The 16,556-nt window shown below is 39.7% G+C and overlaps 1 protein-coding gene across 3 annotated transcripts; it reads left to right on the forward strand.

Moving 5' to 3' along the window:
• The first annotated feature begins 1,118 nt into the window (after positions 1-1,118).
• Positions 1,119-16,075, forward strand: LOC105830297 (kinesin-like protein KIF12). 3 transcript variants are annotated; one of them, XM_012669535.3, is made up of 16 exons: positions 1,119-1,361; positions 2,989-3,223; positions 8,364-8,456; positions 8,561-8,639; positions 8,816-9,028; positions 9,839-9,976; positions 10,182-10,323; positions 10,568-10,662; positions 10,987-11,128; positions 11,714-11,832; positions 12,012-12,116; positions 12,205-12,331; positions 12,663-12,888; positions 13,443-13,587; positions 13,764-13,987; positions 15,222-15,362. In XM_012669535.3, the coding sequence occupies exons 2-16, from the start codon at positions 3,006-3,008 to the stop codon at positions 15,232-15,234; spliced, it is 2,079 nt and encodes a 692-aa protein (XP_012524989.1). In that variant the 5' UTR covers positions 1,119-1,361; positions 2,989-3,005; the 3' UTR covers positions 15,235-15,362. The 3 variants fall into 3 exon arrangements, with proteins under 3 accessions (XP_012524989.1, XP_012524988.1, XP_012524987.1); XM_012669534.2 differs by lacking the exon at positions 15,222-15,362 and adding an exon at positions 14,998-15,215; XM_012669533.3 differs by having other exon boundaries at positions 1,120-1,361; positions 15,238-16,075.
• Positions 16,076-16,556: the final 481 nt, after the last annotated feature.

Consider the following 16,556-nt stretch of genomic DNA (forward strand, 5'->3'; position numbering starts at 1 on the left):
CTTAAATTAAATTCCTTTTCTGAGTATAATATGCATTCTAATATTTCCCTAATTTTTTTCTGCATATGTTTAATTGGCTCGAGGCTATCGATTGCGAGTTAAACGTCCATTGCCCTACCACAACGGCACGCCCGCGTGCCGTTACAAATTATTGCAGAAACGTCGTCTGGCGTTGCGCAAAGTCCACAAGGAAAGAAGCTATTTCTCGAAGCACAATGTCTAAGTTGGACAGAAACGCGGGCACATTTCCCCTTGTCTGCAGATGTAACATCGGCGACCCTCCATGCATAATCGAGTGCATTCAACTCCGCGATGCACTGCGCGTGTACTCCGGAAATTCGACGTCGGGAATCCCAAAGACTCGCAACCATCGCTCATCGCGCTCCTCGTAACGTCAAATTTCCGTTCGGATGACAAATTTCCGTAGCCACGTCCATGCGCATTAATGTCCGGAAAGACGCGCGATCTAGTTCCCTCCTGAGAAGAAACCCTCTGGTGATAATTCTTCTCAGAATTTTTCAAAATGTCTGCATAATTTTATAACCTTTTAGAAAATTTCTCAGCTTTTTTATACGAATCTTAGAATATATTAAAATTCACATATATAAAAAAATTTTAAGGAAAGATGTAGATTTTCTCAGTCAATTTTTGAAAAGTATTTTCAATTTATATAAAAATTCTCGAGAATGTCTTTCACCGCGGAGAATAATAAAGTTTTCACTCGAATACTGAAGCATGAATAAAAATTTCGTCATACGAGGTTACGAGTATTAATTAATAAAAATATTTTTTCGAATAATGCTCGTCACACACATCCTCCCTGTCTTCGGCCACCCACGCTTGCCGTCGATCGACATCATTGTCGTAGCCGCCGTCCTCGTTGTTGTCGCCGATGTCAAGTTCGCGATGATGTAATTCCAAGTCCACGTGGACGATGACCGTGCCGCGCGAGGGTGGCGGTGGAAAATTGAGGCATTGTGGTAGTGACGGCAATAACTGTGTGTGGTTGTTGTGACGAGCGGCCGTCGCTTTCGATCGGCGCGCGACACCGACTATAGGAGAGAACCAAACCTCCCCTCATCCCCCTCCCTGCCCTCCTTCGACGGCCACCCGCGAGTCAAGACTCACCCCCGTCTGTCAGTACGGCGCCGGTGGTTGTTGCTACTGCACGCAACAGCGGAAACGTGTGCGCTCGCGGGGTAGTAAAATCGCGCCTCCCCGACCGAGAAAGAAATCACGCGGCCTGCTCGGCAGTGGGAAGGGGGTGGACTTTTGCTTGGAGTTTTGCGCTGCGCGTGGGCTGCGGGTGCTCTTTCGAAAAGGTGTCAGGAATTTTCCGGACGATACATGAAATTGCGAATGTAAGTGCACTTCCGTCGGCAGAGAGCCGACTATACACTCGAGGACGTCACGTTGGTCTTAAGTTCGATAAGTGGCTCTCTTCAATTATGAAAGTCTTACGTGCTCTATTAGGGTGAGATGAGCGTTGCGTTTTGCGGCGCTCTCGGGGGCTTAGCTTCTTTTTCCGGCGGTTAATAATAACAGCAAATGAGACTCTGTTGCTTTAACGATTTTAACGATGAGCAAACAATGGATCGATATTATCTTGGGATCGTTTGTTTTACGTCTGTTTTTACTAAGGTTCGTTAAGGCATCGATTATTAGAATTTGTTAACTGCAAATTGTCAACTGAAAATTATTAATTATAAAAAAATGTATCCTTTTTAATGGATTTGTTATAAATTTATTTTAAAATCCCATTTCCTTCGTATATTATATTTGAAACGAGAAAAACTCGATATTTCATAATTAATTTTATTAACAATTAATAATCGATAATTTATTATTTATTGGCGGTCAGTGACGTTCGCGGGATATTAAATTTTATCGCGCAGGAAATAACATTAAAGAGCGGACGACGGCGACGGTCGACGACATTGTAAATCAATTAGGAGATTAGACTGTCATTTTAATCGATCGTTAATTTTTTGAGCGGTTTCTCTTGGCGCGCGGTTTGCCTCTTAATGACTCGCGTAAAATGTTTTCATTAATAGTCAAGCCACTTGTTTGCTTTTACTTTCAACGAGGCAGTAAAACGCGATCTTCCGGGACGCGTGATGTCATTCGTGTTCGGAGGAAAAGTGATTCCATCCCTCGAGCGAGCCTCGGTGCACGCCGGTGATTTCAATGCCTCTACAGAACGATCTTAATTAAGTCTTCAACTGTGCAAAAGAGAATTTATTGCTCTAGAATCAAATTGAGAGAGTGAGAATCATTTTTTATCTAGAAAAGAACTTGGATTAATTAATTTTTTAAAAATCATAGTTACAGTTGCATTGTTATAATCTCTTTACTGCATTCATTATATTTATTACATTTGCCAAATTTTTTATCTTATACTTATCGTTCGTTATTTATTATAATTTATTATTTTGTTTCGCGCGCGCATATTTATTATTATTCCATTTACGTTATTTATTTACGTTACAATTTTCAGGAAAATTAATTCTAAGAGCGCGGCGAGATAGCTTTCCCTTTAATTGCGATAACCGCTAATTATCATCGCCGGCGAAACGAGGCCTGGCGAGGATTCGCAATCGAATCGAGCACAATGCGCGAAGCGCTCGTAATTAGTTGATTATTGAATGCGCAAGTGATTGCATAAAATTTTCGCATTTCGAATTTGCGCGTTTACCGGAACGATCTCGAGACAAGATAGGCGTGAGCTTAAATCTCACGGTAAACAGCAGTTTACCATAACATCTCGTTTGAAAAGTATATACGAACGCGTTCTCACTTTTTTTCCTCTCTCTCTCTCTCTCTCTCCCTGTATTAAAAAGAGGAAATTTAAAACGTTTACGTTTATTTGCATATGATTTACATACGCGCTCGTAAAATTGAAACTTTCAGGAACCGCGACATTACGCGCACGGGCCACGGACTGGCAGCAAGTATTCGCGTATTATAAAAATTAATATAACTGCGCAGATCCGGCAGGTTGACGAATGGTGCTGGTGAAAAATCCGTCCCCGACGCGCGGCCCGAGCCCCCAACGAGAAAATGGGAAGAGGTCGAAGGGACGAGGAGGACGGAGTGGAGGACGGGGCTCGCGAGGAAACAGCCCTGGCGACCGAACTGGTTCTCGAGGAAATAGTCCAGGAAAGAGCGGCGGCTCCACCAAGGGAAAGGAGAAGAGTACGCTGTTACGCTCGCAGGGTAACGAGTAAGTATCCTAGCTGCCAATCGAGAGGAACGAATGAGTCGCGAAGATAATCGATCTAGACTTTGCTTTGGGCTTCGAGTTATGTGTGTGTGTGAGATTTCCACGATGCCTGTATGCGCGTACTTCCTTTCGTGAAGATTACTGCTCATTGAAATTCCCATCGTCTAGGTCCGAGGTCTCGACTGTGATTGCGCGTTAATAAATTACTGTTCATTTCACTTTATCTACATTTACATTTGTGACAATAACCAACGTATGAGTAACGAGAAAAAAATTGCCAAAATTATCATCGCGACCGAGCGCGAACGGTAAAAGATGTTTATAAATAATTATTTATAAACAGAAAGAATAATTTTGTTAAATTCTAATAGACTTGAAAATAATTTATCGTTAAAATAATTACGTAGGACGTTCAAGCCGGCTGTAAGAAATATGTCAAAATTTTTTGCAGCCTTGCTAATCGCACTTGGACATCTTTTATAATTTATATTTTGACGTTCTAACAAATCATCCTTTCTGTGACATTACATTTCTTTCCAAGGTTAATCCGGCAATTTAGTCCGCAAACAAACTAGCGTTGCAACAGACAGTTTCTTCATATCAGAAATTTGTTATCTAAGGATTTATCTGAGCAATAAGCAAATAAAGTTACGAGCGATAGTATCGCCAAAGTCGGTACGCTTTGTAAAAAGTGTAATAATGATTGTGCCCGTGGACAGTAATAAAATATATCGACGTCTTTCCGCGTGACAATAGACGCGCGAAGGACGTCATATCATTGTGCTCCAGTGACAAAATTACCGCGAAATAAATTTACCTAATCGAAAAACGGGTGACTGAAACAACGAGTGGCATTGACGGTAATGTCTATCGACGCGCTGTCGAAAAAGAAAACTAACGATAATAGGGAAATGAATTAGAAATTGAAGTAGGTTACGTACTTCTCTTCTTTGTAAATAAATTATTGTGTAAATAAAGGAAACCGTATCTTCTTTGCCGTTTTTTAATTCTAATCAGAAAATTATATTAGTATGTCAATTTTATTTCAAGAAATTTAAATAATGCACATAAGAATTTTGGTAAGCCTACCTCAAAATATTTTTGCAAATTATTTTAGAAAAGTCGTGTGTGTTTTATTTTACGTGTAAAATACTGTCGTGCAAATTGATAGATTTGTATTGCAAGTTTTCGCGTAAAGTTCTCGGAAAATTTCTCGATAATAGCGCGAAATAGCCAATGATTCATGTAGCTGCAAAGACGACAGACCTCGACGAAAAAACGTTTCGACAATCGATCGGTACGTGACAAGTTGAAGTGACACACGTATATTACATTTGCGCAAATACGCGGTGGAAAAACTCGATTATCGACACGCTGTGCTTTATCGTCTTGATTTGCCGCGATAATATCGAAATGATGATTACGGTACATGTGAAATTGATAGATAAGCGCGAAAATCGATGTAAGTTTTTTTTTATGCAGAAATAGCAGTGAAATTCAAGTGAAATTGACAGTCTAATCGGTGCTTAATATTTCATGATTGAGTGGTCACTCGCATCAAATTATCGGGACTTTGCTTATGCAAGAGAAACTGATCGGTGAAGATAACGAAATGCGTCACGTTGATGTATGTTTCATTTGAATTCCAAGAGAGTTTAAGAACTGCATTTTCATAGCATGCAACATTACTTGTAAATGTTTATTTACATATATAAAATTATTATGGAATTATAAAAGCAAAAGTTAAAATGTATAGAATTGTAACATTATACAATTTTAATTAATAATCACGTAATTTTATTAGTTGCACCATTGCATAAAGCTGCAATTAAAGATATAACTAAAAAGTTTGCTTGATAATGAATCAAACTGTCATCATTCTTTATGCATGTTAATATAATTAAATTACGCCTGCACTTTACAACATTATTTATAATTAATGTAATATAAACTTTGCGTATTATTTTTCACGCTTACTTGCGGTTGATTTCGAGATTGCTCACAAAATAGCTGTATCGATTCGCGGTTTCGCGAGCAAAAGAAAATTGGCCGGACGGGATAGATTGTCCTAGCTGGAAATCGTTCGAAGATCTGGGACAAAGATGACACACGATGCGGCCATCAAGAGGGACAGGAACTCGCGCGCGCGTGCTTGTGGCTTATATTCATGATTTTATAATATATAGGCTTGTGTAAACTCCGCCACACATCGATACGAAAAACATTTCACACGCACGGGCATTTCCACGTTTCCGGTATTATACGGTTCGACAGTGGGTTATCGATTATGGAAGCTTTGCGGCTATCTCGCTCATAATTAGTCTCGCGTACGATCGATACAGTTTCACATAATTATAAAATAATTAAAATGTTATATGAATACTTATGACATTTTAAAATAAAATAAAAGTGATATAATTTGTGGTAATATTTTTGCACTTCAATTTCAATCAATCTTATAACTTAATTTAGTCTTTTTTTATAATAAAACACATTTAACATATACTATAAATATTATAATTATTATAATTTAATAATAACGATACCAAGGTGTATTAAGTAAATATATGTGATTAATTGAATTTTAATGCAGTTTAATTGAATTCTTTTTAATGGAGAAGATATATTTGAATCGGCCTGAAGATCAAAAGAGAGCCTTCACATTTTCCGATTTTCCGATAAATTATAAATTAGACACGCAAATCGCACAATAATAATTAAATATTTTATGAAATATCAACGCAGTGAATGACGGCCTATCACGCGGCAATGTTTTCCTTACAGTTCTAAATCTAACTGGCACACACACGCGACTGTATTTGAATAACAATTGCGCATTTCATTTTACACCTGCTTTCGCCGTGGCCGTGAAAGCTCATCTCCTCCGTGAAAAAACGCAATCGCGAATTTATACATAGGGTGGAATAATTTACATTGAAACGTTTGAATGAACAGCTGAAAATTGGCTTCAAATCTCGAGATCTGAGACAAACGTTCGTATTTTTATGGCGATTTGGCATTGTGTGCACGAGAAAGAAAAAAAAAAAGAAGAAAGAGCCGGCGACAACGTTGAGACATTTACGCATGTATACGTCTACGTATACGTACATAGGGATAGTCGCTGCGACGTTGACTACGGGAGGTCGCAAGGCAAGGTCCCGCAATCGATAGACGAACTATATCATAAAAGTGCGTATGTCCATCCTATCGTCCACGTACGCGTATGATTATTATTACCAGGAAAGACACCGACGAGGACGACGAGTGTCTCTCTCTCTCTTTCTCTTTCTTTCTTTCTGACGAACCGGCTTTTACGAGACTCGTCGAGTGTCGTAAAATTGATCTCAAAGTGCTGCGCGGCCGTGCTCACGTGCGGCGTGATTACAATTATTGCGAGACGATGTAAATACGAAAGTCAACCCTTGGCACGTGACTCGCGCGCATGTATGCACAGGGCGAAACGTCGCCCTCCACGAATTCGTGCCCCTTGGGCGACCACGAGAGACCGCTTAAAGCAAATCAATCGAATTAAGAGGGTATTATCGAACATACATCACCGTGCACGCAATGTTGAATCTCGAAAGTTTCAGTTTTTACAAGGCTAATTACAAGGAACATATAGACAATTAATTATTGTATGTCATCAGAGTTTTTTTTTTAATTAAAAGAGTCAACAGTTTTTTAACCTGTTAATGGTTAGCTTTAAATAAACTAACTTTAACTTTAACTAATTATTTTCAAAACACATAAGCTTTATTAATTTTTCAAAGTTGAAATTTTTCTTATGCCAAAGAACATTGTTAAAAAAAAAAATACACGCAGAAAACAATATTTTTTTGTTATTTTATATGCTCATTAATATACGAATATAACATTAAGTTTATTTGATGATCTGTATTGTAATTAGTAGTTTGTCATTGGAATTTAATTTCGAAAATCTACTTTAATGCTTTTCACAAAAGTAACTTTTATAATTTAACGTAATCAAATTTCATAAGCCATTTACTTTAACTTAATATAATTTGGAAAAATGTATCTTATTCAACCCTGTGTAGCTATAAACGCGGGGGGGGGGGAGGGGGAATGGTTTTCTCGACAACTCTACATACAAGCTTTGCTTTTCGCGCGGGGTCGTTGTACTTTATTGTCTCACCACGCTGAGCGCAAAGAGCATTGTCTTTCGTAGATCGTAATCCCCAAAGTGGACATTACCACGTGCCATTTAATATTCGCTCGTTTCGAGGAAGCCAGTTCCAGCGCGGAGTGCCGCAAACACTTCGCGATTCGTGTTCAGGGTACTTCGGTACTTCGCGTTCCGCACAAAAACGGGAACTTCTCGTGAATCCCGAGCCGTTCGCTGCGAGGCGGCCGATCGATCCGATATTTACCAACATCGTTGCCCTAAATCATTGAGGAAGATCTCTCGGAATGCCGCGGCGTTTCAGAATGAAAAAGAAATCGCGCGCGGCGGTTAACGCGCGAGGGCTAAACCAATCACGCGATTATCGACTCGCGACTATCTCGATGCATCGCTTCGATCGGTGCCTCGTGAATTATAAGGGCCTGCCAGCGCGATTAGAGGTCAATCGGACGATTGACTGGACGATTTCCTTATCGGACATTTGCGATCGCGCATTCATGGGACGGCCGTTAATTTGCGGAATTAGATGCGGCGATCGCGTTTAATAATAGAGAACGGTCGACGTATGTATACGTAAGCTACGTACGTAATGACGACTGCTACCCTCCGCTGACGTTCTATGTACAATTTTTAGCTATAGAAGTACAAGCCATCCGCGAACGTCCGCACGTAGATCTTTAACTACGGCGACTTTGACAAGAGATTTTTAACTATCTCGAGCCTAAGTGGCAGCGCGATGTATTCACAGATAATTGCCTTTAGAAACGATGAAAAACGTACAACACTTTTCAAATTTGATTTTATCCATCATTTTGTTCAAAAGTGGCGGACGATTATTTATCATGCGGATAAAGTCAAGGGTTTTAAGTTCACTTTTCACTGCTTAAATACAATACTTGTGTGATCTAAAGTCTCGGTATCGTTATTATTCATAATGAATTTATTTCATTAATGTATGTTAATAATAGAGATCACGGAGATTAACGTTACGCCTTTCAGGGCCGGTAGCATCGAGAGATTAATAGACGGCGATAAGCGGATAATTGCGACCAAGCATCTACTTCCAGAAAACAATATTAATGTCGTCGTCAGGTATTTAACTCAACTTGCTCTCTCTCTCTCTCTCTCTCTTTTTTTATGTCAGTTTAAAATAAGTTGAAATTTTTATGACAACCGTATATTCTCCTTCTCTTTAGAGTTCGACCGCTCAGTAATAAGGAAATTAAATCCGGTGATGAAATGGCCGTGCAATTTCCCGGCGATGGACAGATATATGTAAGTGCGAAATTTATAATCGTAAAATGATCCGTCCTCTCGAAGGTCTTAAATCCTTCGATCTTTTTGAAGTTGACACTATCCCCTATTTCCTTCCCTATTACCCCATTTGCTATCGATAATAATATTTCTATCGATCGAGTTAAGCGGGACACCTCATGTCTTTTATCTTGCAGTGCGACGCGGTTACGAGCAGCGGCGACAAAAAGCCGAAGGTATTCTCGTACAATGTTGTTTTCGAGCCAAATGCCACGCAGGAGGATATCCTCCAGTACTCCGGTATGAAAAATCTCATCGAAATGGCGGTGGAAGGCTTCAGCTGCACCGCGTTTTGTTACGGACAGACCGGAAGTGGCAAAACGCATACCCTGACTGGACCTCCGAGACTCGTAAGCGAAAAAAAAAGTCTCCGCTTGAATCATCTCGCTCTGGATTTTTGAAATAATTTCAAATCGAATAATTTTTGTTTCTCTTTTTCTATTTAACGAAGTTAGCACAAGAGTGCACGTAAATTCTTATCACGTAGATCTTGTTTTAAAGATTAATTTTAATATTTCTTGGGTCCCCCTCGAAGCAATAACGCAAATTTTGAAAGAAATCGTAAGTTACAGTTATGCAAAGTGTTTTTTTAACGCCGCATACATATCGCAGTACACGTCCGTCCGTATAATGCAAGAGACAATAATACGCGATACGTAAAACGTATGGTGACGTTAGCGATCGATAGCTACATCGCTAGTCGGAAGGTTAAAGTTGATTGTCTTTCGTAGATAAGATAATGTGTCTAAGTCACACGTTACGTTGTTTCTTGCAACTAAATGCAACATTGAAATTTCGATAGGTCAAATATAAATAATAGGTTACACTTTTGAACTGATCACTAACAAGTATAGAAACAAGTGTTAGGAACAAGTGCCGGCAACAAGTAAAGAAAAAGAAGCGAGGAGATATTTTGCCGGAGAAAAAAAGCGTAATTTTTTCTATTCATATTCACTTAAATGCTATAAAAAATTTTAATTGTTATAATTAATTAATTTGACGTAATACGTTCGATGAAATAAAGAAAAATTAAATAAATAAAGAGAAATTAATTAGGAGGCAAACTTTTGCATTAAATAATGCTGACATTAAACTGACTTATTTTTACATTACATCTTTCCGTACCTGTAAAGTTAATTCGATAATTTTGTTCATAACAGTTCGAAAAAACGAATCCATACTCGGAGGACCATGGTCTGGTCTTCCGTTCCTTCGTCTACCTATTCAAAGTCCTTCAAGAACACGAGAAGTGCAACTTTGTGCTGAAGGCTTCCTTCCTGGAAATCTATAACGAGAAGGTCTGTCTTTAAGGCGATAGATAAGACATCGCGCATTAAAAACAAAAAAAAAATTATATCGTCCTTTTTTATCGTCGTAAGAATAAAAAGCGAACTTTTTCCTTCGCTTTACACGTGTCAAGTGAAACGAGCGATTATAGCGTCGCGAGTAAATTTCCGTTATAAGAATGACGGCAACAGAAAATAAATGAGTATGAATAAACAGGTGATAGATCTTTTGAATCCCGGTACTTCGAGGAAACCTTTGGCAGTCCGGTGGAGTAAAAAGACGCGCGGATTCTTCGTCGAGAACCTCTTCACGGTCGAATGTGAGGAACTGGACGATCTTCTAGCGGTTCTCGAAGAAGGTAAGACTTTAAGGAAAAAAAGCGATCTTTCGCTAAAAAGAAAAAGAAAAAATCCTAAGATTTCGTCCCCAAAATCTGCAAAGTTCTCATATTTCTAGTATAATAATAAATTTGAATATTCTTTGAATTGATATCGTACTTAACAGAATTGTATTTCGCAAGGAATTTTAATTTTCTTTTTCACTTATGTATTCGCAAGAATTGAATCATAGAAGGCTCTTTATAATAATCGCGGTTTTCACAGGAATGAGAAATAGATCGATCGGTACGCACAATATGAACGAATATTCCAGCAGAAGCCACTCGATTTTGACTGTAACTATAACTTCTGAGCAGGCAGTAAGTAAATACGATACTTTGTGGTTATTGTACATGTTTCCCTTGCAAACAAGGACAAAATACACTCCAAGATAAGCATTAGAATTGCGCGTGCATGGATTTTGTGTGAAAGATAATAAAAGTTCAATTTGTTATTTCACCGCCATTTCCTGCCGCGCAATTGAGAATTTAAAATTAATAGACAGTAGACATACGAATGACTAAACAGTACCTGTCTCTCAAGGAGACAAAATTAATTTCCTTCGACCAATTCATTTCGCTACTTTTCGCGATCCGTATTAATTTCTAAGACTAATACGACGCCCTCCCCCCTCGCGTCGATAGATGGAGAACGGTGTGTTCATCTCGAAACAAGGCAAAATTAATTTCGTGGATCTCGCCGGGAGCGAAATGACGAAGAAAACTCAAAGCGAGGGCAAGACCTTGGAAGAGGCGAACAATATCAACAAGAGCCTCATGGTATTAGGTGAGTCCATATCCTAATTGCTAGAAAACTTTCCGATATCCGAGCTGGCGGAACGAGAGGTTCTCTCTCTACGTGTAACACACAGCTCGATACAATTCATTATAAATAGACCCGCGGGGTTCGACATTTCTTTATGCTACTTGTAGTGTAAACCGAATGGAAATCGCGCGCGTCACGGTTCACAATCATTTCACTATGAATAGTGTGATTAGAATTCATTTATCGACGGAAAATTAGATTAGATCTTGACTTTGAAATCGTGATGCGTTTCTATTATTTAGAATAGCTGAAGAGTAATCGATAGCTGGACTATTAAGTTACTGACATGTGAAAAGACGTGTGCCTTTCGCCTATGGAAAATAATCGATACACTTTCGCGTTTTACGATCACGAAATGAAAGAGGGATAAGAACTTTTTCGCCCCTCCCCCCCCCCCCCTCAAAAAAGAGTCTCCCGTGTGGCGCAAATTTTCGCGAAATCGTTCCGAGGAAGGCGCGAAAGAGACATCTTTCCAACTTTTAAATTACGTCTGATCTCTCGTCTCTGGCGCGGAAATAAAAGTTTCGTTTCCGATATTTTGCGCAGGCTACTGCATCTCTTCCTTGAGCGATGGAAAGCGGAAGGGCGGCCACATCCCTTATCGGGACAGTAAGCTGACGAAGCTTTTGGCCGACAGTCTCGCCGGAAATGGCGTCACGTTAATGGTAAGCCGATAAGCGGATTTTCGCGACAAATCAACTTGCGATTGATAAACGAATAGTATATGTTGCCGCGAACACGTGCGCCGTTTATACGGCAAACGTTTCAATAATTTAAATTCCAACTGGTTTTTTTTTCACAATTATAATTTTAATTTAATGATATTAATAATCGTGGCCTTTAGATCGCCTGCGTTTCGCCGGCTCGTTCGAACGCCAACGAAACGTTGAACACCTTGAGGTATGCCGCTAGAGCCAAGAAGATCTCCACGAAGCCCATCATAGTGATGGTAAGAGCGCGCACTTGCTACGAAACTTTGGAAAAAATGTTCGGATATAGATGTCTAAAATCTCTTTTCTTTTTTTTTTCTTTGACAGGATCCACGCGAAGCTCTGATTCTCAGCTTGAAGCGCGAGGTCGGTGCACTTCAGACGGAAAACGAGCATTTAAGGATGACCCTTCATCTCAGCGAAGTCCAAAATATGAACCGCAGCGAATCGAAAAGTATTATTCATATCTCTACAAGATAGCTTGTCGTTAATCCTTTATCAATAATGTGTCAAACGCGATGAAATGAATTCAAATCGTATAATAATATAATTGTGTGTCACAAACTGCTGAATTGGTTTTCTCTAATATAAGATATGAAAAGAATTAATGATCCTGAATCCAGCTGGTAAATCAGATAAATAAAGAAACGATGTACGCAGAAATGATATTTCGATAATCTCGTGTTGTAAAATAGCCATAAAGTCGCAATTTAAACTGAGATAACTAATTTCAAAAATTAAGATACTTCGATCCCTCAAGATAAATAACTCGTTCTCGATTGCAGGCGGAAGATTGATACCCGTGACACCGCCGCCGGTCGATCTCGACAAATTGGCCGAGATGGAGAGCTCGGAGCTGAGCCAACTGATCCAGGCGTACATCACCGAGAACGAGGCGCTGCGACGCGAGAACGCAGAGCTGTACGCCACGCGGGATCAGGTGATACGGGACCAGGAACTCGTTTGTCGGGAAAACGAGAGGCTGCTCAGGAAGCTAGAGGATGTAAATTCGTAAGTTCACTGTACGGCACGGCATTCCCCAACGCGAGTGTGTTTGAAAATAAATATCCGAGACACACAAATCTATGTTAACGTCTGGCGATAAATTTCCGAGGTCTATCTATGTTATTTTCCTCGTTTTTCGCAATAAATTTACATTTTAATAAAATTTCTAAAACGCGGAAAGAACGATCTTGTGCTAAAGTGTCTGAAAATTTAAGCTGGATCCAAAAATAATTTTACTAGAAACATCAAAATAATATTGCTAAAATGTTAAAGCTTGTTTTAGCAATGATTGGCATGCCTTCATAATTATTTTGATAATCCAATAAAATTATTTTCGGATGTGCAGCCAGTTCAATTTTTAAATACTTCAAGCGAAACTGTTCTCTTTTATTGCACGAAATTTTGTGAAATTAATAAGCGCTTTTGAAACATTTTGATTTAAATCTTTTCTGTCTAAATTTTGTTATTCTCACAAGCAGTGGCGATTCGACTCTTTCAGTTTCCCTTTCTTAAACTTGACGCTTTGATACGGTATTTTATATTATTTTACATTTTCGCAGGGTGTGCTGTCGATCGCCCATTATACCGGCGAGACCCTCGTATTCGGCGGAATTGTTGAACGATAACAACGAAGATGTACCCGGCGCGACCAACGTCTGGACGAATCCGAACGCAGCACCTAGTCCGGTATACTCCTTCTCAAAGGTACAAACATATTGTACTGGCGCGTGAGATTAATTCTCACTAAATTAAAAATTAGTTATTATTAGATCAAGCGTCTTAAAAGAGTTTTTAGAACCTGACCTCGGCGTTCACGGTGCTCGAAATACATCGTAATATCCTCAATTGCGCGATACGTATTTTTTTTGGTTCTATTTAAGAATGCGCTCGGTAGTGGACTCGGTAGTGGACTATACAGATCAACTGGCGGTATGCCAGAGAAGGTGCTCAAGGAGCTCGACAAACGCAGGATTGTCGGCAGTTACAATAACATTGCCGAAGCCTACAAGGACAAGAGCAATCACCGTCGACACAATTCGTGGGACAACAGCAATCGGTCTATGATCAGCCCGGAACAGAGAATCTCATCATCGGAAACAAATCAGTAAGTGACTCTCGGTCTTCCCGCGATCTAATTTAGTCGCTTAATCTAGTGCCTTTGGATAACGTGATTATCCAAACGTGTTAGTTACATTATCGCAACAATTGAATAATTAAATTATTTCTTATATAATTATTTCATTATAATACAACTTTTGTCTATGTCTATTGATATATATTTTATGTTCATATGTGTCATTACAATTTGTTTTAAAATTATAATATATATTTTTTTCTAAAAACTTAAAGAGAATATTTTTTAGAAATATATTTTTCGTGTGCCTGAGTATAAATGTAAATGTAAACTTAATTTGTAAGAAACCTGAGTTGAATGATTGCATCAAACGTGATACCTAGTGAACATGTGTCTTCATAGCTGCGATCGAATTTTCGAAAATTTCTTTCTTCGGAAAAAAGATGCGTGTCTAATTTTTATTTCGGAACGCGTTAATTAATACGGAGTCTGAATTAATGCACGGTAAGGGCGGTTTCATTAAGATATCTGAAAGAGATATAAACTTGAAAATAATTTTAATAGATAAAATAATAATTTAGAACCTGAAACTTGTTGCTATGTCAAAATTTTTTGCAGCATTGTTCATCATCTTTTCATATTTATTTTGATATTCCAACAAAATTATTTTCAGATCTGTATCCATAACTAAATTTTTAAGTATTTTAGTGAAACTGTATCTAATGAAAACTTAAATTTGTACACAAATTAAAGTACATTTCAGAAATATTAAAGAAAATCTATATCTTATTATATTGTTAGCATTTTTCATATATGTGAACTCTGAAATATTCTAATAATTATATTTAAAAATCTGAAATATTTTCCTGGGAAAAATTATAAAATTATAAAATTACATTTCAAAAGTTCTGAAAATATTTGAAACATTTTGAAAAATTTTCTCTGAGATTAAGTTGTACATGACCGAAGGATTCTTCAAATTTCGAACAAAGCACATTGTACGGACGATGTATAAATATTTCTGTGTGGGATGTTAATAGAAATCTAATAACCTACATTCAAGAAGAAGTTCTTTCTATACCCGGCCGCCTACAAGCCGCATCGTATTTCGATCATAAAGACCCGAAGCAAGATGAGTTTTCCGGCCCGGAATTCAACATCTCTTGCGAGAGATGAGACACCCTATCGTTCTCTGTGGTATCACGTTTGACGCTCGCCGCTCGTGCACCCTGACTCCGAGCAAAGCCGACTAAACTAACCAAAGACATACGTGGTGACAGTCAGGGTCAAAGGACGACCTTGCGGCGCACCTCGACGGTCCCTGAGGAGGGCAAGCCTCCGCCGTCGAGGTCGAGATCGAGCGACCTGCCTGTCGCGGACGGCTCCACCATCATCACCACCATCACAACCACCGCCAACACCACCACCACTACCACCATGACCACCGCCGGGCAATCTAACGGCTCGCCCGACTCGATTCTGAGCGGTCCCCTCGAGGAGGGCGGCAATTCCGCCCCCGACTCCGCGGACTCGGTCGCTCCCACCGTCCCCTTCCCGCCGATCACGCACTCGCCCTCGTTCTACGCGGAAACGGAGCCGCGAGCACGGAGGTCGAAGTCGCGGACCAGCGGGACGGGGAGGAACAAAAGGAACAGCGGGGGAAACAGCAAGGACGAGCAGCGGGCGTTCGGGAGCCCGGTCTCCGTCGACGACGACGAGGACGCGCGATTTTGAGACCGCGCGATTCTATCGGCGAGCCGGCGTGAAGCGAAGGGGGACGATTCACGGCAAAGTAGACGTCGGTTCCCTCGTTCTCGGGGGTTGAGACGCGCAAAAGCGAAAAGAAAGACAAACTCCCTTCCTTTTTATTCTCCGAGAAATATCGAGTGACGTTGCCTGTTTGTACACTGATCATATGCGAATACTCATAATATTGTAATTGTAAAATACACTCCTACACATACGCACACGTCAGACAAAACCTTTCTCAGTTTTAGTTCATATCGATCTCCGTCGAAGACTTCGAAGTGACGATGAGAATTGTACAGAATCAAATATAGATAAATTAAAGCTGTGTAAGAGGATTGACGAATTAAAGCGGATTGAAAAACAAAACAATTTTTGCGTAGATTCGTTTTTTCCTCCCTTAATTATATCCATTTCTTTCAAAAACACGTGTACGTTCTTAATATTTTTTTGACATCCTTCAATTTCTAACTTTTTTATTTACATTTCCTCTGGGCTCTATTTAAATCTTAAATTTAAATTTCTCAACATGGCGAATACGCGTCGAAAAATGACGCGTCGACGGTTTTCCTACGCTCTGTCAGTTCTAGTATTCGATAGAAAATAGAAACGCTTGGAATTCTTACGGAAGTAAGTCCTCCCCGGTCGTCATTTCGCAGTTTTATTGCCGTGTTTCTGAAAGCCACGATCGGCAAACCGATCTCGAGAATGCCAAAGCCCGCACTTCGTGTCTTTCTTCACGAGAAAAACTTTAAACCGCATCCAAATCGGAATTGGAACGCTCTGGAACGCTCGGAATCTGTCGAGGCGCCCTCTGATTGGCCCGCACGCGCTCCGCGAGCCTCGCTGCGCC

The sequence above is a fragment of the Monomorium pharaonis genome, chromosome 11 (assembly GCF_013373865.1).
Source record: "Monomorium pharaonis isolate MP-MQ-018 chromosome 11, ASM1337386v2, whole genome shotgun sequence".
NCBI lineage: Eukaryota > Metazoa > Arthropoda > Insecta > Hymenoptera > Formicidae > Monomorium > Monomorium pharaonis.

Coding starts and splice junctions, on each gene's coding strand:
- LOC105830297 (XM_012669533.3), top strand. CDS start 3,006: ATGGTGCTGGTGAAAAATCCGTCCCCGACGCGCGGCCCGAGCCCCCAA. Junction 11,833..12,011: donor GAAATGGCGTCACGTTAATG/GTAAGCCGATAA, acceptor CGTGGCCTTTAG/ATCGCCTGCGTTTCGCCGGC. Junction 12,117..12,204: donor CGAAGCCCATCATAGTGATG/GTAAGAGCGCGC, acceptor TTTCTTTGACAG/GATCCACGCGAAGCTCTGAT.